We start from the raw sequence: 27,194 nt of genomic DNA on the forward strand, positions 1-27,194 counted from the left end.
GGAATGTGGTGAATAGGGGATTTTCATAGTAACCTCATTGCAGTGTTAATGTAAGCCTACTTGTGACAATAAAGATTATTATTACTGTATTATGTACAAAATTTCTGGTGGTTAACGATGTGCAAGTTTCCCACCACAGCCAGCCGTGATGAAATCTGCTGCAATTTGGTTGAGTGTGTTTTCAACTTGCTATCTTTTTTTTTAAAATCAGAGGGCAAGTTCAGCCCCCATCATAAATCTGCGCTTTCAACATTGAAACCCTACTATTCTCCAGAGTTAAGCTCTGAAGCCGCCTAATTCACTTGGGTGACATGTTCAATTTGGACTGGCTGCTGGAGGCAGAATGCGGACCAAGTTCTGTTCAAATACAAATGAGCAAGCTGTAGATCCTGTGTCCTGAATGTTGGCTTCATGCCAGCAATAACGATTATATGGTACGATGGCAGAATTCTTCCGTGAAATGGCGGCTGATTTCCTGACCGTCTCTACTCCAAATGGTTTGCTCCGCATTCAAGCATAGGCAAAATCCTCCTCGCGTTTTGTGCAAACCCCCCCCCCCCCAAATAAGCAAGGCAGCTCCCTGAACTTGTGCTCAAGAGCCTGCGTTCCAACACTGTTTAAAACGGGATGCCAATTAGCATAAACCAGCCCAACATCCCAGTGCAAAGATGCTGTGTGGAATCTGCTTCCACTGCCCTTTCAAAAAGTGCATCCTGCATTTGTAATAATTCCCTTTAAAATAAATGTTTCTGGGGTGGCACGGTGGTGCAGTGGTTAGCACTGCTGCCTCACGGCAGCGAGGATCTGGGTTCAATCCCAGCCCCGGGTCACTGCCCGTGTTGAGTTCGCACATTCTTCCCGTGTCTACGTGGGTCTGGCCTCGCCCCCACAACCCAAAGATGTGCAGGGTAGGTGGATTGGCCACACTAAATTGCCCCTCAATTGGAATTTTTAAAAGAAGTAAAATAAAAGTTTCTTCACCTCACTTGGGGTTCTTTTCTCAGTTATGATTTCACAAAGGGCTGCTGATCCTTCTACAACTGAAAAGGGTTTTGCTTACTTACTTCATGAACCCCCTCCTGCCTTTTTTCTTGAACACCTATCAAATCCCCCTGTAATATTTCTGTGCCCCAAGGAGAACAATTCCAGTTTCTCTGACCTCTCCACATAACTGTCCTGGTATAATTCCAGTCCATTTTCTCGATCCCTTTCCAGCCAAACCAATATTGTGGTGTCCACTTACCACTGTTAGTAAAGTCAAAAAGCTAAGGTTGAAATTTTTGCTGCACGACCATAGGATCAAGGGCACGGGCCTAAATTTTCAGAATGGCGAGGGCTCAGCGGCTGCCTTCCTGCAAGCTGGTGGGAAACACATCCCCGTCGGTTCTGACCGGACCTCTGCCATTTCATGCTCAATTGAGTGATGATTGCCAGTAGGTGGGATTTCCATCCGCCCTTTCATTCAGCATTGGCCACTACAGTGTTTGAGTCCAAGTCCAGGACTGTACCTCGGGTATGTACGTGGGGGGGGGGGGGGGGGGGGGGGGGGTGTGCCCATCCGAGGCCTTGCACGTCCCGCCGTAAATTGCATCTGGGTTGGGATGGGCAGGATCATGTCCGTAAAATGTTATGTTCTACCCACCCCACCCACCCTGCTCTGCCCTCAGCAGCCATATGTGAAAACAATGGCAAGAGGTAGCGGCAGTGCATCATAGAATCATAGAACTTACAATGCAGAAGGAGGCCATTCAGCCCGTCAAATCGGCACTTGCCCTTGGAAAGAACACCCTACTTCAGTAGCATGGCCAATCCACCTAACCTGCACATCTTTGGACTGTGGGAAGAAACTGGAGCACCCGGAGGAAACCCACGCTGGCACTGGGAGAGCGTGCAGACTCCGCACAGACAGTGACCCAAGGGGAATTGAACTTCGGACCCTGGAGCTGTGAAGCAACTGTGCTAACCACTGTGCTGCCGCAGGCCTATGTAGTGTCTGTTATTGATGTTACACGTTGAGGCCACCAGGTGTTTGCAACTTCAGTGGAAATACATATCAGGCGAGGTCGCAAATGGGCTCTCAATTAACCCTCACCCATTTTACGCGCCAGCATATTTATCCCTGCGGATAGCTATAAGTGCAAGGGTTCTGTCATGGATGGTGTTGTGCAGCATTTACTATGTTGCAGAGACTGCAACACAGTGAGTGGTGACAATTACAACACACCTCTGACGCAGGCATGATGGGTAGCAGGAACAGTAATAGGCGGTGAGGAGGTGAGTCACTCTCTGTCTTGCTGAGTCATAATGATATTGTTGTAGTTGACTGTCATGTCTTACTGGCCTGTCATATTAACATCTTCCAGGCAATACTTTTTAAACATTGGGCACAAACAAGCTGCTAAGATGGCTGCTGTGAATCATTTGACCCGTTGCCATCAGTTATCAAGTCTCGGGTGAATATCTAACTAAATATGGGCGTGGTTGAGAGTACCTCACAACCATCTCTGGAATTCACACACCTCATTGCTTAAGGATTGGCCAAAGACTATGGAGTTCCCAGACTGCCTGTCTCCATATGTCATTCTGCACAAAATGGGAATATCAAAACTCGAGGGCTGGTTTCAACTTCCTATTGTACAATAAACTGAGTGGGTGTGTTAACTCAATGCTGATGTGATCGAAACTGTGTTTGTGGACTGACCCATGACCCAGAAATCATCAGAACCGTCAATTGTCAGGCAGTTTGAGAATGAGACTGCGAAACAAACTGCAAGTCATCAAGCAGCTAAAGTATATAACTTGAACTTGTTTCAAAGTTCACCAGGGAACCAACTTCTGAGATATTTGACCGTAAGAAACCTCAACCTGCTATGAAATGTTGGTTTACAAGACCCTCACTCCAACTTGAAATCATCAAATCCATTCAAGAAACCACAGGTGTGGGAGACTGGAGATGCTGAATAACAGACTGAGTTAACTCATTCTGCATGTGGGCATCACTGACTAGACCAGCAATTACTGCCCATCCCAATTTGCCCTGAGAAGGTGGTGCCTTTTTGAGCGGCTGCAGTCCTTTGAGGTGTAGGTATACCTGGGATGCAGTTATGGCGAGTTCTCCATAATTTTGACCCAGCGATGGTCGAGGAACGGCCATATATTTTCATGTCAGGTTGGTGAGTGACTTGAAGGGGAACCTCCAGGTGGTAGTGTTCCCAGGTACCTGCTTCTCTTGTCCTGGTGGTAGTGGTGGTGGGTTTGGAATGTGCTAGCTAAGGAACTTGGTGAGTTCCTGCAGTGTACCTTGGAGATGGTACACACTGCTACCATTGTTCATCGGTGGTGGAGGGCGTGTCAATGTTTGTGGAAGGGGGTTGCTTTGTCATGGATGATGGCAAGCTTCTCGAGTCTTGTTGGAGCTGCACTCATCCAAGCAAATGTATGTGTTCCATCATACATCTGACTTGTGACTTTGGCTGCTGGCCAGCCTTTGGGGAGTCAGAAGTTACTGGCTGCAGGATTTATAGCCACAGTGCTTGTATGGCAATTCCAGTTTTTGGTCAATGGCAACTCCTGGGATGTTGATAGTGGGGGATTCAGCAAAGGCAGTGCCATTGAATGTCAAGGGGCAATGGTTATATTCTCTCTTGTTAGAGATGGTCATTGCCTGGCACTTGTGTGTCGCGAATGTAACTTGCCACTTGTCAGTCTAAGTCCGAATATTGTCCAGGTCCTGCTGAAACAGTCCATGTTCAGATGTAGCATCTGAGGAGCCGTGAATGGTGTTGAACATTGTGTAGTATCAGCACTTTTGACTTCATGATGAAAGGAAGGCCATTGATGAAGCAGCTGAAGGTGGTTGGGACTAAGACACAACCCTGAGGAACCCCTGCAGCAATGGTCTGCAGCTGAGATGATTGATATCCAACCATCTTAACAATGTTCTTTTGTGCTAGTTATGATTCCAACCAGTGTAGGGTTTTCTCCCTGATTCCCATCGAGTCCAGTTTAGCAAGGGCTCTTGATGCCATACTCGGTCAAATTCTCCTTGGTCAATGGCAGTCAGTCACTCGCCCCTCACCGCTGGGGTTCAGCTCTTGTGCCTGTTGTGGCATCCTGGGGTAGTGCGCGGTCAATTCCCAAAAGAGTCTTTGTTTCAGGTGGTTGTTTCTAGCATCTTACTCCTCTTCAAACTTTGCCTTCAGTTCGAGGCTTTTACTGTAGATTCATTCAGGTCTCTAGTTTCAGAAATACAGCACTCACAGCCTTTCTGGAGAGAGTGGGCTTTGTCTTTGTTTTCAGCCTTTAATGGTTTCCCTGTAGATAAATTCAAATTCTCTGCAGTTTCAGAAATAGCACTCCGTTGTTCTGGAGAAAACATGGAGGAGAGAGAGAATGCTTGTCTTTGTGTGTCTACGACTCAACTAGCAGTGTTCTCTACTGTAACTTTTTGATTTCCTCACTCCTTTCTGCTGCTTGACTTATAGGCTCATGTTCAATAATCATCCATGGATCAAACATTATAAGGCCAAATAAAAGAAAGCGGAAATAAGGAACTAAACAGGAAGGCCCCTTACATGTTCATGTTTGAACCAAGGCTGCAATGAGGTCAGGAGCTGAGTGACCCTGACGGAACCCAAACTGAGCAGGTTCTTGCTGAGTAAGTGCCACTTGAGAGAGCTATTGACGACCCCTTCCATCATTTTATTGATGATAGAGAGTAGACTGTTGGGGCGGTAATTGGCCGGGTTGGAGTCGTCCTGTTTCTTGTGGATAGTTCATGCCTGGGCAATTTTCCAAAATGCCAGGTAGATGCTGGTGTTGTAGCTGCAGTGGACAGTTTGGCTTGGAGCAGGATGTTCTGGAACACAGGTCTTCAGGACTATTGGCAGAATATTGTCAGGCCCCATAGCCTTCTGCAGTATCAATGCCTTCAGCCATTTACTGATATGTGGTAGGGATCGAATTGGCTGAAGACTGACATCTGAATTGCGAATGCTTCAGCCTTAACTTTTGACCTGATGTGCTGGATTCCTTATCATTGTGGATTGGAATATTTGTGGAGCCTCCTCCTCCAGTGAATTGTTTAGTTGTCCAACACCATTCAAACTGTAGAGCTTAGACCTAATCCTTTGGTTAGTAAAAGCTTCAAGATAAAGATGGATAGCTTTTTGAAGAATAAAGGAATAAAGGGTTATGGTGTTCAGGTGGGAAAGTGGAGCTGAGCCCACAAAAGATCAGCCATTTAAAAAAATATAAACTTAAGAGTGCCCAATTCATTTTTTCCAATTATGGGACAATTTAGAGAGGCCAATTAACCTACCCTGCACATCTTTGGGTTGTGAGGGCAAAACCCACACAAACACGGGGAGAATGTGCAAATGTCGCATGGACAGTGACCCAGAGCCGGGATCGAACCTGGGACCTCGGCACCGTGAGACAAAAGGGCTAACCCACTGTGCCACCAAAAGATCAGCCATGATCTCATTGAATGACGGAGCAGGCTCAAACGACCCAGATGGCCTACTCCTGCTCCTAGTTTCTCTGTTCTCATGTTCTAAATTGCTTGTGTATTACTTGTTGTTTGGCATGCAAATAGTCCTGTGATGTAGCATCACCAGGTTGTCATCTTACTTTATAGGTATGCCTGGTATTACTCCAGCATTGAATCAGGGTTGTTCCCCTGGCTTTGTGGTAGAGTGGGGAATATGCCGGGCCATGAACTTACAGATTGTGGTGGAATACAATTTTACTGCTGATAGTGCACAGCCCCTCATGAATCGTCAAATTTTAGTTTCTAGATCTGTTTAGAGTCTATCCAATTTTGAATGGTGGTAGTGCCACAAAACATTCTGGAGGGTGTCCTCAATGTGAAGATGGATCTTTGTGTGGTGGTCGCTCCTACCGATACTGTCATGGACTGATGCATCTGCGGCAGGAAGGTTGGTGAGGATGAGGTCAAGTATGTTTTTCCTCTTGTTGGTTCCCACATCACCTCCCACAGTCCCAGTCTTGCAGCTAGGTCCTTTAGGACATGACCAGCTTGGTGGTACTACCAGACATTGAAGACCCCACGCAGAGCACCTTGCCATCCTCCATGCTTCCTCCAAGTGGTGTTCAACATGGAGGAGTACTGATTCATCAACGGGAGGGAGTGAGTTGCTCGGCCATTTTAGAGGGCATTTAAGAGAACCACATCGCTGTGGGTCTGGAGCCACATATAAGGACGGCAGGGTTCCTTCTCCAAAGGACAGTAATGAACCAGATGGATTTCCACAATTATTAGCCTTTTAATTCCAAATGTTTTATTGAATTCCGCCATCTGCTGCAGTGGAACGTGGGTCCCAGAGCATTACCCTGGGTCTCTAAATTACGAGTCAATTGACAATGTCACTGCGCCAACGCCTCACCATGTGTGTCATGTGTCAATTGGGGTATGTGTGTTCGAATAAAGGACCACCTATATTTTAAACTCCCAAAAGCTTGCAGCTGATAAATTAATTGGAATACACATACACAATCCAAGGGTTAAAAAAAATGACTCTAATTTCCACACTGATTACAGGCCGTAAGAGAAAGTACAATCTGCCCATGACTGCCTGAATGAAACTCAGCAACATGTTTTGGTATGATGTTTTATAATACTTTGGACTGTGTTACGTGATGCAAGTACTTAAATACTAATGCGATGCAAATTAATAGCACTACACATGAAGGAAATAATAAAAAACACTTCAATAACTGTAATATGACTCTCATTCATACTTTCTGAGATCATGCTTTCTCAATCACTGAGATTTTTAAAATATACGCTATCATATTAACTGGATTCATGGCATATATTTGTACAACTGCAGACGTTTTGTTTACCCTGGAGTCCCTGAAACCAAATGACTCACGCTGGGTGTGGTTACAAAACACTGACCTTTTCTGCTATCTTTCCTAAGATAATGACACTGAAGAAATAACTTGTCTTTCTAAAATAAAGTCCTTCATGGCTCCAGGGCATCTCAAAGCTGTACACAGCCAATTTGAAGATTGTTGTAACGCAGGAGAATGTGCTACGTTGAACACTGGTTTCGCCTCAACTGGAATAGTAGGGTCCAGACTGGGCACTGTACTTTTAAGAAGAATTTGAAGGTTTTGGAACAGGTGCAGCAATTGACAAGAATGGTTCCATGAAGGAAAGACTCCAGTTAAGTGGATGGATTGCAGAAGCTGGGGTTGTTTTCTCCAAAGAGAAGGTTGAGAAGGGTTTCGATGGCGGTGCTCAAAGCCGTTGAGTTTAGACGGTGTAGGTAAGAAAGAATTTGTTTACATTGGTGGAATGGTTGAAAACCAGAGGACTCCGATTTTGGGTAGTTGGCAAAAGAACCAATGGTGGCGGGAGGGAAAAGCTTTATGCAGTGAGTGGTTAGGATCTGGAATACACTCAGAGGAGCAGGGGAGGATGAGCCATTGTCTATCGCAGACTTGAATAACATATTCAGATTCTTGAACTCTAGGATCGTCAAAGACTATGGGGAACAGTGGAGTTGAGGCCATGATTCGATAGAATCATAGAGTCACTACAGTGCAGAAGGCGGCCATTCAGCCCACCAATTCTGCTCCGACCCTCCGAAAGAACAATTTATCCAGGTCAATTCCCCCAGCCCTATCTCCAGAACCTCAGCTACACATCTTTGGACATTAAGGGAAAATCTTAGCATAGCCAGTCCACCTGACCTGCACATCTTTGGACTGTGGAGGAGACCAGGGTACCAGGAGGAAACCCACGCATACACTGGGAGAACTTGCAAACTCCACACAGATAGTCACCCAAGGCTGGAATTGAACTTGGGACCCTGGAGTTGTGAGGCAGCAGTGCTAACCACTGTTCCACCAATCCGCTATGATCTTATTGGTTCACGGGATCATTTAAAAAAAATTATTTATGGGATGTGGCCATCGTTGGGTGGGCCAACATTTATTACCCGGCCCTAATTGCCCTTGAACTGAACTGAACATTTAAGAGCCAACCACATTGCTGTGGATCTGGAGTCACGGATCAGGTCTGGACATTAGTGAATCTGATGGGTTTTTATTCCAGTCGACAATGATTTCATGGTCATCATTAGAATTCAATTAAATTTGTATCCGACCACGCTCCACATTACATGGACATGAGGCTGGAGACGGGTAGGGCCCAATACTCCACATGGAGGTTGGACATTGCCCTTCTAGCAGACAAGGCCTTCAACGAAAAGATATCACAGGCCATAGCAGAGTACACAGAGAACAACCAAAACGGGGAGGTTTCACCCTCCACATTCTGGGAAGCGCTAAAGGCCGTAGGAAGAGAGGACATTATCGCTTTCAAAGCTCGAAGAGATGGGCGGCTAGGCAGCAGCTCGTCGACTCCATACTGGAGGTAGTCCGTAAATACTCCAAGGCCCCGACCGTAGAGCTCCTGGCAGAGAGCAAAGAGCTACAAAGGAACGTTGATCTGCTCTCCACCAGGAAAGCAGTGCACCAACTCCGCCAGGCATGTGGGACCCTATACGAACACGGAGACAAAGCCAGCTGCCTGTTGGCACACCAGCTGAGAAAGCAGGCAGCCACCAGAGAAATTGCACAAATCAGGGATACCAGAGACACGTTAGTAACAGAATCGGAAAAGATTAATAAAACTTTCAAGGCCTTCTACCAAGGCTGTACACCTCAGAGTCCCCAATGGGGGAGTCTGGGATGAAACGGTTCCTTGATGGACTGGACATACTAATCATGGGGGAGGGCAGAAAACGGGGCCTGGAAGCATCACTAGCACTGGGAGAGACCATGGACAGCATTAGCTCCATGCTGGCGGGGAAGGTGCCGGGACCAGATGGGTTCCCGGCGGACTTCTGCAAAATATTTGCGACATCTGCGGGAGATGTTCACCGACTCGCTAGCGAGGGGCACACTGTCACCTACGCTAGCACAGGCCTCAATCTTGCTGATACCTAAGAAAGATAAAGACCCAACGGAATGTTGGTCATATAGACCCATCTCACTGCTGAACGCAGATGCCAAAATACAGGCCAAAATCCTAGCCAAAAGGCTAGAAGACTGCGTACCAGAAGTGGTCGCAGAGGACCAGACGGGTTTTGTCGAAGGTAGGCAGCTAACCTTGAACATCAGGCGGCCTGGTAAACGTGATATTGACCCTCATCCGGGGAGAAAACACCTGAGGTGATGGTCTCCCTGGACACATAAAAGGCCTTCGACAGGGTTGAATGGAAATACCTCATAGAGGTACTGGAGCGGTTAGGACTTGGAACAGGGTTCACCTCCTGGGTAAAACTCTTATACAACGCCCCCATGGTGAGCATACAGACCAACAACACCAACTCCCGATACTTCCAGCTGCACAGGGGCACCAGACAAGGATGCCCACTGTCCCCGCTGCTGTTTGCTCTAGCGATCGAACCATTAGCAATTGCTCTCAGAGGAGCAAAAAGCTGGAGGGGGATCCAAAGGGGAGGCAGAGAGCACAGAGTCTCACTCTGTGCGGATGACCTGCTTCTCTACATTTCGGACCCACAAAGCAGCATGGACGGAATCATCGCGCTCCTGAAAGAGTTTGGCGCCTTTGCGGGCTACACACTCAACATGAGCAAAAGCGAGATCTTCCCAGTACACCACAAGGAGGGGGGCAGCACTAACGGGACTGCCGTTTAAACAAGCCCGACACAAATTCCGCTACCTGGGGATCCAAATAGCCCATGACTAGAAAGGGATCCACAAATGGAACCTCACCAGTCTGACAGAGGAAGTAAAACATTACCTGCAAAGATGGAACACACTCCCACTCTCCCTTGCGGTGAGAGTCCAGGCGATCAAAACGAACGTGCTGCCCAGGTACATCTTCGTATTCAGATCCATCCCGATCTACATCTGCAAGGCCTTTTCCAAAGCACTGGACAAACTAATCATGGCATTCGTGTGTGGGGAGTGGGGGGGGGGGGGGGGGGGATAATAATGCTAGGGTACCAACGAAGGTCCTACAAAAGACAAAATCCAGGGGGGCTATCCCTCCCAAACCTACAATTCCACCACTGGGCGGCGACGGCCGAGCGGATAAGGGGATAGATCAAGGAGCCAGAAGCCGAGTGGGTGTGCGCGGAGGAGGGCTCCTGCAAGGGGACTTCCCTCCGGGGCCTCGCCACGGCGGCACTCCCATCCCCACCCAAAAAACATTCCAGCAGCCCGGTGGTGGTAGCCACCCTCCAATCCTGGAACCAACTGCGGCAGCAATTTGGCCTGACCAAAATGTCGGACAAAGCTCCCATCTGCAACAACCATAGGTTCACACCAGCACTGACAGAGGGACACTGACAGTCAGGGACCTATCCATGGACGGCAGGATCGCAACAATGGACAAACTGACAGAGAAATTCCAGCTAGCCAGGTGGAACGAGCTAGGGTACCTGCAACTCAAAAACTTCCTACGAAAGGAGACAAGGACATATCCACAATCACCATGACAGACATTACTGGAAGAATTACTGGACGCAGGCATCCTAGATAAAGGGAACTGTAGCGACATGTATGATCAACTAGTAGAAAGGGCCGACCCTGGACGCAACAAGAAAGAAATGGGAGCAGGACCTGGGGATTGAAATACCCACGCCCATGTTCTGGTCTTGCCCCAGACTAGCTGGGTACTGGACAGCCTTCTTCGAGGCAATGTCCAAAGTGGTGGGGGTGAGGGTGGAGCCATGCCCGAAAGTGGTGGTCTTTGGGGCATCAGACCAGCCAGATCTATTCCTGGGGAGGAGGGCGGACGCCCTTGCATTTGCCTCCCTGATCGCCCGCCGTAGAATCCTATTCAGCTGGCGGTCAGCAGCACCACCCAAAGCTGCAGACTGGCTGTCCGACCTCTCAGAATCTCTCCAAATGGAGAAAATCAAATTCGCCACCTGAGGGTCAGACGACGGCTTCCACAGAATGTGGGAGCCATTCACCCAATTGTTCCGGGACCTGTGTGGCCAACGAACAAGCAGAAGAATAGCCAGGTAGCCAAGAATCAGGGGAAAGTAGCCGAGGGAGGGATAGACCGGAGGGGGGGATAGCAGCTAAACCCAAGAAAAAATAAAGGCGAACCAAAGGGGAAGGGGAGGGTGGGAGGGTGTGGAAGAGGGAGGAGACAGGGAACACTAGAGGGGAACCAGTGAGGTGGGGGGGGGGGGAGGCAAGGGAATGACAGCCGGAAGGAGGGCATGGGAAAGAATAACAAACTTGGCATCTACAGGAGCAGAGAACAAGGAAAATTCGGCCGAAAGACAAAAAAAAAATGGCCGAGTGGGGGGGGGGGGATCGCAAGACAGCAGCGAAAACCGTCCGGGAGAAGCAAGCGACAACACCAACACCACATCCATTCACGTATTACCCTCTGTAATTGTTCAGTATTTGTTTCCCCGGCGCACAAATGTATATGTACGCCACGGTAAATATACTTTATTCAAAAACAATATATTTTTTTTTAAATAATTCAATTGAATTTAAATGTCACCGTCTGCCATGGTGGGCTCGGAACTCTGCCCCCCTGAGCTCATCCTGCGTGTCGGGATCACTAGTCCAATGACAGTATCATTACCTCCTCACCCCTCCCCACATGGCCTACTGCTTGTCCTGTTCCGCAGTCTGACAGTGCAGTGGAGACAGATACAATCAGGGCTTTCAAGTAGATATTGAATAAGTCTCTGAAAATAGAGCTTTTGTGGGGTTGCAGGAAAAGGCCAGGAGAATGGAGCTACCTGTTAAGCTCTCACCCAGCCCAGTATGGACTCGACAGGCCGAATAGCCTCTTCTCTGATGTAAGCATTCCATGATTCTAAAACGCAGCCGATAATTTTCACACAGCAAAATTCCACAAATATCATTGTGACTAGATAATCTGATTCCACAAATAACCTGAGGGATACATGTTGGCTTGGGACACCAGGGTTCTGGCCGTCTTTAAAAGGGAGGCACTCCTCCCTCAGTACTGCACTGGAATGTCAGGATGGACCATACGCTGGAATTGGCCTTCAACATGTAACTCTGAGGTAGAAGTGCTATCTACTGAGCTATGGCTGAAATAATATGCGGAATAATGGACAGTGATTGTCGGTAGATGCTATTCCACTTTGAAAAAATCCATCTTGGTCAAATCCTCTTAATTGAGTCTGTACCGACCCTCTGAGAGAGCAGACCTAAGCCCACACCCTGCTCTATCCCTGGAACCCCACTGAACCTGCACATTTTTGGACACTAGAGGGCAATCTTTTTAGCATGGCCAATCCACCTAGCCTGCATATCTTTGGACTGTGGGAGGAAACCGGAGCACCCGGAGGAAACTCATGCAGACACGGGGGAGAACATGCAAACTCCACACAGTCACTCAAGCCAGGAATTGAACCCGGGTTCCCTGCGCTGTAAGATAGCAGTGCTAACCACTGTGCCGCCATGCGGTGTGATCTGTCCTTTGTTATATTACTCTCTGTCCAGTAAATAATACACATTGCCTTCATTAACTGCATTGTGTAGATTACTTGTTGGGTCAGTCCAACCTCACCAGTTGCAAACCCGCAGGAAAACTGGTGGTTAGAGGAGGACGGGCTGGGGCAGAGGGAATTTAATGTGGTCAATCTTCCTAAGCTGCACATCTTTTGGGTTTGTGGGGTGAGACTTACGCAGACATGGGTAGAATGCGCAAACTCCACATGGATAATGACTTGGAGCCAGGATCGAACCTGGGTCCACGATGCCATGAGGCAGCAGGGCTAACCACTGCGCCACCCTGTCGCCCAGGGCTAGGGGAGATATGACATAGCAGTGGGAGTCAGATGACATTGGGATTGAAGAGCGCTGGGACTTTAAGCAGGCGAACGATGATAGTATAGGCCAGGGGTGGGCAAACTATGGCCCGAGGGCCGCATGCGGCCTGCCAAAGGTCTTTATGCGGCCCACCAAGATCAAGTCATAAAAAAATATATATATTTTTAAAAAAATTTTTTTTTTTTTTTTAATTTTTAATTTTTTTTTTATAAGGTTAATGGGGGGGGGCTGTTGGGTTACTGGTATAGGGTGGATACGTTGACTTGAGTAGGGTGATCATTGCTCGGCACAACATCGAGGGCCGAAGGGCCTGTTCTGTGCTGTACTGTTCTATTTTCTATATGAGGCGCCCAGAATCATAACCGGGTGAAGCGCCATTTTTGAAAAGTAGAGAAAAAGAGGGCTAAAGGCAGGATGCCGCCGGGGGAAGCGCTGAGGTATATGCCGCACGCTAATTGGTTACAACCGGGACTATTAATTAATATACTATGCGGCCCTTTAAAATTGTGAATTTCTGAATGTGGCCCTTGCACGGAAAAGTTTGCCCACCCCTGGTATAGGCAATGGTGACTGAGCAGTACCCGAGCATTCAGCGCCGGCCCTAGGGTTGCTGGCGCCCCGGGCAAGCTGAACGTCGGCGCCCGAGGGGGGGGGGGCCAAGGGGGCGGGGGGGGGCCGAGGGGGCGGGGGGGGGGGGGCCGAGGGGGCGGGGGGGGGGGCCGAGGGGGCGGGGCCGAGGGGGCGGGGCCAAGGGGGGGCGGGGGGGGGCCAGGGGGGGGCGGACGGACCCGAGGGGGGGGGCGGGCGGACCCGAGGGGGGGGCGGGGGGTGGGCGGGGGGAGCGGACCGAGCAGGGGGGCGGACCGAGGGGGCGGACCGGGGGGGGGGGGCGACCTGGGGGAGGGCGGCCACCGCGCATGCGCTGGTTGGCACCGGCCCAACTGCGCATGCGCGGGACCCGAGTCTGACGCCCCCTAGCACATGGCGCCCCGGGCGACTGCCCGAGTTGCCGGTGCCTTGAGCCGGCCCTGCGAGCATTCTAACTAGCTGTTAACTACCTTTTTGTAAGGGCAAAGAAGAGTTCGCACAGAGTTGGTTGAAATAAAACTTACTTTATTTTACAATTACTATTACATATCTTCTCTAGTCTGTGCCTTACTGGCCATCTCTATTTATATGAAGCCAAGGATTGTTACGGATCCCCGCCCCCTTATCGGGGAGCTCGTATTCTGCAGGATCCACGGGTCATTGATCATTCCTATCCTGTAAAACCCGTGTGGGTCACAACACTACCTTTTGGGGAAAATTCCTGTATCAACCTGTACTCAGCAGTTGGTGCTGAGCAGCTTGGAGAATGGGGCCTTTTCTAAGCGGTTGTGTGTTTTGAATAAGGCGTCCTCCATGGGTGGAGGAGGGTTTGAGATTGCAACCTTGAGATTTGAGGCTCCTGTTAAGTGTTCACTGGTTCATTGATCACCTTTTCTATACAAATGTCGATATACTGTTTAAACTATATGATATGAAGACTGCTGATATCTGGTGTCAGCTGTCCTATTCCTGAGATCGACACAGTACAGTAGTACAATACTGAGTGAGTGCTGCACTGTTGAAAGCTTTCACCTGACATTAAACTGAATGTCTCCCCCCCCCCCCCCCCCCCCCCCCCACCTCCCCCACCTCCCGCGGATGTGAAGAAGATCCAACAGCACTATTGTGAAGAAGAGAATGGAAATTTTGTCCAGGCCAATATTTATCCCTCTGCCAACGGCTCTTAAAGATTATTTGGTCATTATCACATTGCAGTTTGTGGGAGTTTGCTGTGCACAAGCTAATTGCTTATTTTTTACCAAAGCCATTACATTTCCAGAGTACATTGGCTGTGAAATGTTTTGGTCAGGAAAGGCCCTATGTACACGCAAGTCTGTGGCCTTTGTAGTTAAAACGCAAAGTGAAAATGCTGGAAACACCCTGTATGACAGGTTGCATCTGTGGAAAGAGAAAAGGTAGGATTAAATGTTTCAGGTTACTGACCATTTAAACGTCATCGGTGTGAATGATCAACACTGAAATGCTCCCTGTTGCCCAGGCCTATTAGGTACCGCTTTGACAAGTTGGTAATCAGTTTGTCAACATAAGCTACTCTTGATTATTGCCACGGCAACTGTTACATAATCTCATGAACGGTAATATGTTTACACAGCCAGCTGAATTTAAGAAATCGGTTTGCTGAATGCTAATAGTAGGCATTTATCGCTACTTGCAGGTGTTTGAATAATAAGGTGTAGCAGCTTGGGAATAATAAAGCCAAATTTTGGGTATTTTAAAAATTGTTTGAAAAGTGCCTCCGTATTGCCTTGGGACCCCCAGCCTAGGATTTCCTTTCTTTCTTTCTTTGTTTATTGGTGGGATGTGGACCCCATTGGCAAAGCCAACATTTGCCACCTATTCCTAATTTACCCCTGAGGAAGGGGCGGTGAACCGCCTTCTTAAACTCCCTGTTCCAGGATTTTAAGCGAGTGATGATGAGGGAATGACGATTATAGTTCCAAGTCAGGATGGGGGGGGGGGGGGAGCGCGGAGGTGATGTTCTCCTGCCTGTATTCCTAGTCTTGTACTTTTAGATTGTGGAGAGGTTGCTGTCGCCGAAGCCTAGGTGAGTTGTTGCAGGGTGTGTTGTAGCTGGTAAGAGCACATGAGGATTTACCAAGTGTGGATTAGTTGGAGGTGTTCCACCTCAGCTGCCTTTTAGATCCGTTTTCATATCCAAAGTATCAGGATCGCAGTGACCTCTACCATTCAGGCTTGAGCTCCCTGCCGTTTGCGCTGCTACATCTGACTAACACATTCACAGACACACTCAAGAGGGCCATAAAAATCTGAGCCTGCAGATCAATCACCAGGAAAAGGAACTGGATGAACCCGTGCAAATGCCAGAAGCTGGATTACAGAGGTAGGCCCTTTGGAATAAATGCTGAAATAAGGCCCAGGTACAAGAAGCCCTAATTGTTTGGGATATCTTGGGACAGGAATCTTGAGATCGAACCTCGCAGCACAGGAGGAGGACACTCAGCCCCATGCTCTGCGAAAGCGCTAACCAATTTGTCACACTCCGGCTCCTCCCCCACCATCCTGTCAATTTTCACTCTTTAAATATACATTCAAGTTTACTGTTGAATAATAGTTTTCTTGTGTTTGCTGGATAAGTATTGTAGGGGGCCACACTGTTAGGTGGTGGCTTGTGTCATGGATGTTGCTGCTGAATGATTGCAGCCTCAAATCTTTGTCATCGCTAGTTCACGCCTGGCTGGATGCCTTAAAGGGGCATTGACCTGAAACCGGCAACTGACATTGGTTGGAAAACAAGTGTGTAGCTCTTCAGCAGCTGAACTGTCGTAAACAGTAAGCCAATCAGATGTAAGTAGCTGGCAGGATTTAATGTCAGCCCACGAGAATTCTCCAACGTCTTCCTACTCTGAGCACAAAGGGAGGAGAAAGAAAGAAAGAGGTGTCATAATATACACCAGTATATCATGGTGCAGGCACACACTGATGGACACACACACAGGGACCAATCAACATGTACAAACACCGCAGCCAATCACCAGTTAGAATACACACTCTATAAAGGCAGAGGGCACCACGGTTCCCGCTCATTCTGGGTGCTGCCTCTCAGTGTAACAAGAACTCGCCCAGCCCAGCACAGACTCTCACCATGTGCTGAGAGAATCAACAAGTTCGGACAAGGCTCTAGTTTAAGTTAACATCATTTAGAGTCAGACCCACAGTCATCGTGTGTTAGTTAGTTAGAAGTAGTTAATAAAATTAGAACATAGAACATAGAACAGTACAGCACAGAACAGGCCCTTCGGCCCTCGATGTTGTGCCGAGCAATGATCACCCTACTCAAACCCACGTATCCACCCTATACCCGTAACCCAACACCCCCCCCCCCCCCCCAAACCTTACTTTTTAGGACACTAAGGGCAATTTAGCATGGCCAATCCACCTAACCCGCACATCTTTGGACTGTGGGAGGAAACCGGAGCACCCGGAGGAAACCCACGCACACGGGGAGGACGTGCAGACTTCGCACAGACAGTGACCCAGCCGGGAATCGAACCTGGGACCCTGGAGCTGTGAAGCATTTATGCTAACCACCATGCTACCGTGCTGCCCAATTGAGTTGAACCTTCATCAGTGTTGGAAGTGTCTGTTCATCTCTCAAGTCTACACTAGCCAACACTTAAAGAGGGCCATTTGAGCCAAAACACTGGTCTCTGTCAGGGCTTTTGGAGTGTGATGGCATTCTTTTGTATCAATTTTGTTGCCGTCTTTTGTTTGTACAGAGCCACACCGGTTCGATTTTGATTATTTACTTTTTTTATTTGTTCTTGGGACGTGGGTGTCGCAGGCTGGTCCAGCATTTATTGCTCATCCCTAGTTGCCACTCGAAGCGGCAATTAAGAGTCAACCACATTACTATGGGTCTGGAGTCACATGTAGGCCAGACCGGGTAAGGACGGCAGATTTCCTTCCCTAAAGGACATTAGTGAACAGATGGTTATTTTTAACAATGATCGACGATGGTTTCATGGTCATCATTAGAATTTTAATTCCAGATTTTTATTTCAATCTATTTCATTCAAATTTCACTATCTGCAGTGGCGGGATTTGAACCCGGGTCCCCAGAACATTACTCTGGGTCTCTGGTTTGCTAAGTACCACTACACCACCACCTCCCCAAACCCTTGAAAAAGCTGTCCCACTGGTGAGCAATGCTCAGAAATCCATTAGTTTATTTTACTTTGTGTTTCATAATGTACCACGCCCACTAAGTGTAATTAATTCTTTGGTCTTTTCTTTAAATAGAATTGCACGAAACCATCTGTCTTTTTCATATGTCAGTCATAAATGTCATTCTTGATGTGGGTTTAATGCCGCCTGCTCTGAAATTTGAGCTAGACTCACTGTTGTAAATTTAACAGTAACCATGGTTATGGAGCTTCCGACCTTGTGTGGAAAGGTGGATCCTTAGGAAGTAAGATACCATTACTTTGAAATTCCATCTGCACAGAATATAACTAATAACCTAAATATTCGAACACATCTTGGTCCACTTAAAGCTGCTCTGGCTGTAGTGTGGCGACTAGGGGATTTTTTGCAGTAACTTCATTGCAGTGTTTATGTAAGCCTACTTGTGACAATAATAAAGTAAAGGTAAAGATTTAGGATCATAGGAAATAGGAGTAGGCCAAATGGCCCATTGAGCCTTCTTCCGCTATTCAATAAGATCATGGCTAATCAACTCCACTTTCAAGCCTGATTCTACTATCCCTAGGTTCTCTCCGTGCCTATCGATCCAGTCTTGCATATAATCAATGACTGAGTATCCAAAGACCTCTGGGTTAGAGAATTCCAAAGATTTACAACCCCGAGTGAAGAGATTTCTCCCCATTGTCCCACAAAATGACTGACCACATATCCTGAAACTATATTATCCCCTATTCTCGACTTTCGAGTCCGGTGAAGCGGCTCTTCAAATCTATCCTGTCAAGCCCTCTTTAAAAACTTTATACATTTCGATTGAGATCACCTCTTCGTCTTCTAAACTTAATTATAGATCCATTGTACACCTAACTCTTCTCCAAAGGATAGAAACCAATCTAATGAATCTTCATTGTATCCCATCCAAGTATATCCATCCTTGAATCAGGATGGTACATAGTATTTCAGATATGGTCTCACCAAAGCCATATATAATTGCTACAAGACATCCTTCCTCCAGTTCCCTTGCAATTGAAGCTTGTGTGCAGTTTGCCTTCCTTGCTATACGTGCTTATAACTTCTGATTTGTGTGCGAGGACCCCAAATCTCTCTGCAGAGCAGGATGTACTAGTCTCTTGTCATTTTTAATAATATTCTACTTTTTTTCGACGACGCTTTTACATGGGTTCAATTTTAATTCCTGTTTCTCGGAGAAGTACAGTACTGAACACAATTGATTACACAAATTAAGTCCTCGTGTCAGTTGGCCAGCTTGAGGTTGTTTCACAAGCTTTAAATAATTTTTCTTTCGGATCATTTGTTAAAACTTCCTTGATTGCAAACGTGATTGGCGACTTGGAACTATTTTACTGTAATTGTGTAAAATTGGCCCAACATTGTTTCTGTGAGGAACCGTTGATTGAGGCTTCCTCTTTAACAACGGTCTTTGTGCTCGGATGTGGTTTATATTGGCTGTTTCCAGTGGTTTTTAATCTTGATGCCATCTGTGTCATGTTTTCCTCCGACAATGGGGGGATTTTAAAGGGAGATGGATTACCTGCGTATGCCTCTCCCTGCCCCCAGCCCCCCACTGAACTGAAAGGTCAGCTGGTATTGCACCAGCCAGAAAACTGGCTTTCCCACCCCATGCATGGGGTTGTCTTAACAGGATCAGAGTGGACTTCCTTACCTCTGATTAGCTGGTCGCTCTGTAGTTCCAGGGGAGCAGTGGCCTTTTCTGGGACTACAATCGCCCAGAGGAAGGAGTGCCGATGTCTCATGGACTTTCAGATCAGTCCGGAGAATTTGGGTGGATACAGCAAGGCCAGTGAAGTGGGGGGGGGTGGGGCATTCAGGTTCGAGAAGCTGTGGGGGAGAGGGAGGGAACAGTGAGGGTACCACCAGGGGGGCACAGGGACCCCTCCCCACCTCCTGCCTACTAGCCTCCTTGCATCTGCTGGTCTGTTCGCCATTCCCTGCCTTTGCCCACAGACTGAAACAGGTTAGGGGTACATGGAAAAGTGGCACCCCTTTTTTTCTAAACATGCTCTCCTACCTTCATATACACATCAGCATGGGGTCATAACATTCACACCCTTGTTTCCTTCTTCTGGTTAATCCCATTACATTTGTGTCTTTTCTTTCTGTGTTAGTAACTTACCTATAGTACGTTAAATCCTTGACACTGACGACGTTTTGTCAGTTGTCGGGTGACATTGCATTAGCCTCTAGTTTTCTTTAGTTGTTCCATTGTGCTGCCTCTCGTGCTGCAGCAGCAGATATAGCAGCCTGGAAATTTCCTTTGAATTACTATCTAATTTGGCTTCCTTGGGGGACAAGAGCCTTACAAGTGCACCTTCATTCTCCTTCCAAAAGTAAAATGGTTACTTCCCCTTTAGCATCCAGCACAAACTTATTCTGTCACACATTTGAATGGGATACAATGGGCATGACTCTCCTCAACCCTGTTTCCTCCTCCGATAATACTGAGCTGCTGCAAAATATACCTACGTGGATATCGCACTGAGGAGACTATTGCTTGCGCTGCAACTGAAGGTGTATTTTTAGAACCGTATTTTTAGGGTTGGGTTAAGACATTAGATATTCCTTTTACTCAGCACCCTGCAGCGTGCTCAAGATTTCTTAATGGGTGCACAAAGCACAAAAGAGGCCATTTGGCCTTTCATGTCTGTACTGGCCCTCTGAAGGGGCAATTGGCCTCGTGCCTCTTCCCCCTGGACCCGCAAATCTTTCCTTTTCGAGTAACGATCCAATTCCCTTTTGAAAGCCTCGGTTGACCCTACCTCTACCACATTCTCGGGAAGAGGGTTCCAGAGTCTAGTCACTTGGTGCATTGAAAAGTCTTTCTTCATGTCAACATTGCTGCTTTTGTCAATTCATTGTAGAGTCTAAGATAGAGGCACTTGTAAAGTGTGGCATCAATGAAGATATCTCTATTACACAGAGACATTTACTCACCAAGATTCAGACACTGGCTAGGTTTTCGTAAGCATTGGAAATTAGAGGAAGAGGAGAACGCTTGTAATAACCCAGAACTTGAAATAAATAGTTTGATTCGCCAAATAAAGATACTTCACTCTTGCCTGTGCTCAGCCCCACAGCCCCTTTCTTTCACAAACCCTCAGTTTTCCAGACCTCTGAAAAAGGCACTTCATGTCACTGGAGGAAGAGATACTATAACATTTTTATTCTTTCACAGGCTGTGAGCATCATTGAAAAGGCCAACATTTATTGGCCATCTTGAATTGCCCTGAAGTCAGTTGGTGGTGAACCAACTTCTTGACCATTGCAGTTCATCTGGTGTAGGTACACCCACAGTGCTGTTGGGAAGGGAACTCGTATGGCTGGCAAGAGTCTTGCAAGAAAATTGTGGTGGCTTTACAAGCTGCCAATTTGAGGATATTCCAAACCACTATTTCCTCCTACAAGCTTCAGCAGTTCCACCTTGTTCAAGCAAAATTGTGCACATATATAAGGATTGCTGTTAAGATTTTATATTTACTGATCAGGGGCAGGGGATTTAGGGGGCAGCACGGTAGCATGGTGGTTAGCATAAATGCTTCACAGCTCCAGGGTCCCAGGTTCGATTCCCGGCTGGGTCACTGTCTGTGCGGAGTCTGCACGTCCTCCCCGTGTGTGCGTGGGTTTCCTCCGTGTACTCCGGTTTCCTCCCACAGTCCAAAGATGTGCGGGTTAGGTGGATTGGCCATGCTAAATTGCCCGTAGTGTCCTAATAGTAAGGTTGAGGGGGGGGGGGGGGGGGGGGGGGGAGTTGTTGGGTTGCGGGTCTTGGGTGGATGCGTGGGTTTGAGAGGGGTGATCATTGCTCGGCGCAGCGTCGAGGGCCGAAGGGCCTGTTCTGTGCTGTACTGTTCTATGTTCTATGATCAATGAGTTTGAGACAATCTATCAAATGGTTATAATAGTGTTGGATGCATAGAGATAATACTGGCTGTTGGCAGGGTGTTTTGTGCGAAGGGAGAAGGGTAGCCAGGCATTGAATGGGTATATAGAGACTACACTGGATGGGTATATAGAGACTACACTATCAGATCCAGGTTTTTATTTCAGTGGTATGTCACTGTTATTAGTGTCAGGAGTAGTTGATGGTGCAGAGCCAGGGAAATAAAATAGTGAAAGAGTGCAAATGAGAGCGGAGTTTGTTTTGGAGCTCCTGAGGTTTAATTTTATTGCTTATAGTTTGTATGGTCTATAATTCTGATTTATGGTTGATGAGGGCTACATTATGTAATAAAGAGGACCAGGAAAGAAGGGTCCGACAATAAATAATGTTATTGGATTTTTAAGTATCTTCACAGAGGTTTAATTTAAAGGGGTAAGTTATGGCAGGAGAACTCAAAATCACAGTGTGTTCTTCCTGCTCTATGTGGGCAGCACAGTAGCACAAGTGATTAGCATTGTAGTTTCACAGCATCAGGGTCCCAGGTTCGATTCCCTGCTGGGTCACCATCTGTGCGGAGTCTGCACGTTCTCCCCGTGTCTGCGTGGGTTTCCTCCCGGGTGCTCCGGTTTCCTCCCACAGTCCAAAGACGTGCAGGTTAGGTGGATTGGCCATGACAAATTGCCCTCAGGAGGGATTAAGGGTTACGGGGATAGGGTGGAAGTGAGGGCTTAAGTGGGTCGGTGCAGACTCGATGGGCTGAATGGCCTCCTTCTGCACTGTATGTTCCATGTTCTATATCCAGTGCCAGGGGCCAGGAAGTGTCTCCAGCTGCAGCTCATGGAAGCCCAGGTTTCGGAGTTTGAGCGGTGATCGGGGACACTGTGGAGCATCCATGAGGGGGAAAGAATATTGTGGATAGCACGTATAGAGAGGTGGTCACACTGACTAGGCAGGCAGTGCAGGAATCTCCTGAGCCATTCCCCTGCAAAATGGATATGCCGCTTTGGATACTGTCGGGGGGAATGGCCTCTTGGAAAAGCAGAACGACCAAATTTGTTGCACTGTGGTTGGCTCTGCTGCACATTGGAGCACTAAATAGTGTGGAAATTCAATAGTTATGGGAGATTCTATAAGAGGAATACATAGACGTTTCTGTGGTGGTAAATGAGACTCCAGGATGGTAAGTTACCTGCCTGGTGCTAGGTTCAAGCATGTCTCAAAGCAGCTATAAGACATGCTGTGGTGGGGGTGGAGGGGGGGGGGGGGGGGCACGAACAGCCAGTTGGTGCGATCGTGGTATTCATTAGTACAAATAACATGGGTATAAAGAGGGATGAGGTCCTAAAAGCAGAATATAGAGGGTTGGAAAGAAAGCCCTCGAAAGGTAGTAATCTCAGGATTACTACCTGTACGATGGAGGGTTTCATATTCCTCGGATTGTTTCTGGGGGAGGTGAGACCAGTACAAACTGGCTGGGTTGCACCTGTCCAGGACTGGGTCTGATATCTTAGGCGAGGTATTTGCGAGAGTGATTGGGGCGGGTTTAAACTAAAATGTGAGGGAGTTGGTAACCTTTGTAAGGAGTGGGGAGGTGGTGGGGGGGGGGGGGGGGGGGGGGGGGGAGGAAACACAGACAAGAAAGAAAGACAAAAGAGGAATTAGAAAAGTGATAGAGAAATAAAGGACCAGAATCAAACAGGACCACAGTGAAATATAATGGGTCAAGGAATGTTAAAAAGACATTACTTGAAGATTTGTGCCTAGAGCGTTCGCAGTAAAGTGGATGAATTAATTGTGCTGATAGATGTAAAACTGGTATGATTCAGTCGGGATTATGGAGCCATGAGCAACCATAATATGGTAGAATTCTTCATCAAGGTGGGAGAGTGAAATAGTGATTCTGAGACTAGGGTCCTGAATCTAAATAAAGGAAACTACGCTGCAATGAGGCACAAGTTGCCGGTGATGGATTGGGGAATGTAACTTAAAGGGATGTAGGTGGATAGGCAATAGAAAATATTCAGAGTGCATGATTGAACTGCAATAATTGTTCATTCCAGTCTGGTGCAGGGATAGTATTAAATCCACGGAAGAGACATACAACTTGGCCAGAAAAAAACAGCAGACCTAAGGATTGGGAGCAGCCTAGAATTCAGCAAAGGAGGACAAAGGGATTGGTTAAGAAAGGGAAAAGAGAGTACGAAAGTAGAGTATAAGCTTGCGGGTAACAACAAGTAACAATTAAGAGAAAAAGATTGTGAAGACAAATGTAGGCCTCTTACAGTCAGAAACAGATAGATTTATCACGGGGAACAAAAACATTGCTGATCAACTAAGTAGATAATTTGGTTCTGTCTTCACAAAGCCCATCCCTAATTGCCAATTCTGACAAGCGCATTACCCACATTTCTGTGGATCTGGAGTCACTTGCAGTCACAGCCAGACCAGATGAAGGATAGTGGATTTCCTTCCCCAAAGGACACTAGTGAGCCAAGTGGGTCTGGCCATCCTTAGATTTTTGTTTTGAATAGCTATGTTGGGTCCCTGCATTACCCACTCAGTGGCAATACCTTTACACCAGCACCTCTCCTGTTTCATTTCTTGCTTGAAATGGAGATATGATGACTGAAATGAAAATGTCACTTTCCAGCTGGGGCTAAATGATGCCACAATGAAGGTTCAGTAGATTTTCTTTGCATCTAAGGGGTGGGGGGGGGGATTCTTTTTCGTGATCCAGCTTTAAACCTCATATAGAGGTGCAAAGAACGTCTCATTACCATTATTTCATAGAATTTACAGTGCAGAAGGAGGCCATTCGGCCCATCGAGTCTGCACCGGCTCTTGCAAAGAGCACCCTACTCAAGCCCACACCTCCATCCTATCCCCACAACCCAGTAACCCCACTCAACACTCAGGGCAATTTTAGACACTAAGGGCAATTTATCAGTGCCAATCCACCTAACCTGCACATCTTTGGACTGTGGGAGGAAACCGGAGCACCCGGAGGAAACCCACGCAGACACGGGGAGGACGTGCAGACTCCGCACAGACAGTGACCCAAGCCGGGAATCGAACCTGGGACCCTGGAGCTGTGAAGCAATTGTGCTAACCACTATGCTACCGTGCTGTCCCAGTGTGATTATGGGATCAATGAATTTGTGAGAAGCCCTTGTGTATTCATCGTATTCCCATTATCTGTCATTATGGGACCTGATATTGCCGTGTGCCATGCTTTTATCAGAATGAGTCCTTGGAATTTGTAGCAATTCTCCATGTGTGAAATGCTAATGGTCCAATGTGGAAATCTACAGCGTGCTTATTGTACTTCTGTTTCACAGGGACTGGTGATACCGTGGCAGTAATGATTGGCAACATCAAAGGCAGTGAGATTTTGGCACTGGTGAAGGACGGCATTTCCGTTTCCATGGTGATTGAAGTTGGGAAGCAGCACGGACCGTGGATGAGCCAGTACTCCATTTTCTTTGTCTCGATTTCCTTTTTTGTCGTCACTGCAGCCACGGTGGGATATTTCATCTTCTACTCTGCAAGGAGATTACGGATTGCCAGGGCTCAGACTAGAAAACAGGTATGTGATTCAGTTCTGTACCTGTGAGCATTGGCACACGCTGCTGGGCAAGCCTCCATCTAGCTACTGAATCAATGAAGATATCCTGTCCTATTTTATTGTTGGAAAGACACTTTTTAATCTCCTAAAGTATTTTGTGCGCTCACACTAAATCTCTCTCTACAATATCTTAACACCAAACCTTTATTTAAAAAGGGTTAGTAGTTCTATTCAATAGGCACTGATTATAAATGCTTATGGAATTACACCACTCACTGACATTTTGTCCTGGGTAAGAAGAGCAAGATGCCATTAAACAAGTGGCAAGGAAGTGAATTGCAAAGCTGTAATCTAATCAAAAAGGTTCACAAGCCTGAGCAAACTTAGAAAAGTTGCACCATTTATTTATACTTGTCTATTATAATTTTCGATATTTCACACACAGCAAGTGCAAAGTGTACTTGACAATTTTTGGAGTTACTTTGCAAAGCCATACCTTTTGAGTTGTGTATATGTTGGCATTCTCCTGTCGTGTCATTAGCAAATGCTGTGCCAAGGCTGGACAGGGGAGATGGTTGAAGTGAAGGCTGGACAGGAGAGGCAGGCTCATGGGGAAGGTTGGGGTGAATGTACGGGGAAAGAATGGAGAGGAGAATGGCCAGGGAAAAAGGTGGGGGGGGGGGGGGGGATCCAAATGGCTGAGCCAGGGGTGTAAATGCTGGGCACCTTGAGAGAGCACAGAGTTGGATACAGTATGGCGGCAGGTCGAGGGTGAGCGTCCAGTAGGTGAAGGTCTCATCGAGTGGATCACTGAGGGGGATAGTAGCTTGGATAGTAGGAGGGGGTAGGTTCAGGGATGGTGTGGGAACTGTAAGGGGTGTCAGCTCTGACGGGAGGAAAGGTATGTGGAGGTGTATTGTTAGAGGGTCCAGGGTAACTGGGAAGTTCAAGGGTGACCAGAGGGGAGAGGAATGGTGATATTGGGTGTGTCTAGGGCGATGGGAAGAAGTTGGTGGGTAGCGGGCAGAAGGTGCGGGAGAGAGTTTGAAAGGTGACACGCACCATTTTTCCAAACTAACCTTGACCTTGCAGTTAGTCAGTCACTAAGATCCCTCGAGGTGGGTTGTTGCGGGTGGGCGGAGTTCAAAGTCAGCAAGGATGGCTGAATAAAGGGACCCCATAATGATTATGAGGCAACTGGATGTCAAAGATGCTCACTTATGTTACCCACTCTGGTGAAGCCTTCATTGCAGCAAGTTTGCTCCGGACTCGGGAGTCACACAACGTGGAGATCCCCGCAGGTTCTGGAGCTGCTGTTTATTCTGAGTCGTTTGTCACCTGTTGATGTCTCCAAGAGGCCCGGCTGGTGGAGGGCAGCGAACTCTTGACCCAAAACTCCATCATCATGGATGAATAGTCATAGCTGACAAGGGATCATGTGTTGAATCTTGCTATGCTGCTAAGACAATGGTCAGAGTTTCAGAATAGTGGAGACAAGTGTAAAAATGTTCACCTCCAGCTTCTTGCACTAAGCTCTCATGACCCTGGTCAAAGAGCAACGTCTCCATATGCATTCATATAGAATCAGGAGGAACATCCATCTCTGGCCCCCCTGGATGTCCTTTACGTGAGTGGAGTGGGGATGCCTTGTCTATCCGGAGATCAGGTGAAGGGCCGACCACTGGCCTCTTGACTTTGAGATGGAGGGAAACCTGTAAAGGACATGCTCGCTTCATGTGTCGCTTCAATTTGTTCACCCATCCGCTGAGGTGTGAATGATGCAGGTTGCGGGCAATCCGGCCTTGGTGCCGGCTCTCATCCAGATGAGGAGGACCTGTCGAGGGTTGACACAGGGTCATGCCGTGCAAGGGCCTGAGCATTCGGATACTGTGAGGCCTCCATGAGGCAAACGTGAAGTACTGCAGCAGCAAACATTGGCCTAACCATGGGTGTATTGCTGTCGGTGCTCCTATCTAGAGGTTAGCAATGCCATAGGTACCCTTATGTCCCGGAATGTGGGTGCTAATATTTGTGAATTTCGTCAGTACAAGCTATGGCTGCAAGGACTCTGGAGGAGTCATGCCGAGCTCCTGGTCTGCAATG

The 27,194-nt window shown here is 47.5% G+C and overlaps 1 protein-coding gene across 3 annotated transcripts in view; it reads left to right on the forward strand.

The window, feature by feature from the left end:
* Positions 1–27,194, forward strand: part of LOC119951657 (E3 ubiquitin-protein ligase RNF128) — a 139,097-nt gene that overhangs the window by 80,357 nt on the left and 31,546 nt on the right. For all 3 annotated transcript variants that reach the window (XM_038774840.1, XM_038774839.1, XM_038774841.1), the window contains exon 2: positions 24,865–25,112. In XM_038774840.1, coding sequence (XP_038630768.1) covers positions 24,865–25,112 — 248 coding nt within the window. The remainder of the gene's footprint in view (positions 1–24,864; positions 25,113–27,194) is intronic.

Source organism: Scyliorhinus canicula, chromosome 17, assembly GCF_902713615.1.
Source record: "Scyliorhinus canicula chromosome 17, sScyCan1.1, whole genome shotgun sequence".
Classification (NCBI taxonomy): Eukaryota; Metazoa; Chordata; class Chondrichthyes; order Carcharhiniformes; family Scyliorhinidae; genus Scyliorhinus; species Scyliorhinus canicula.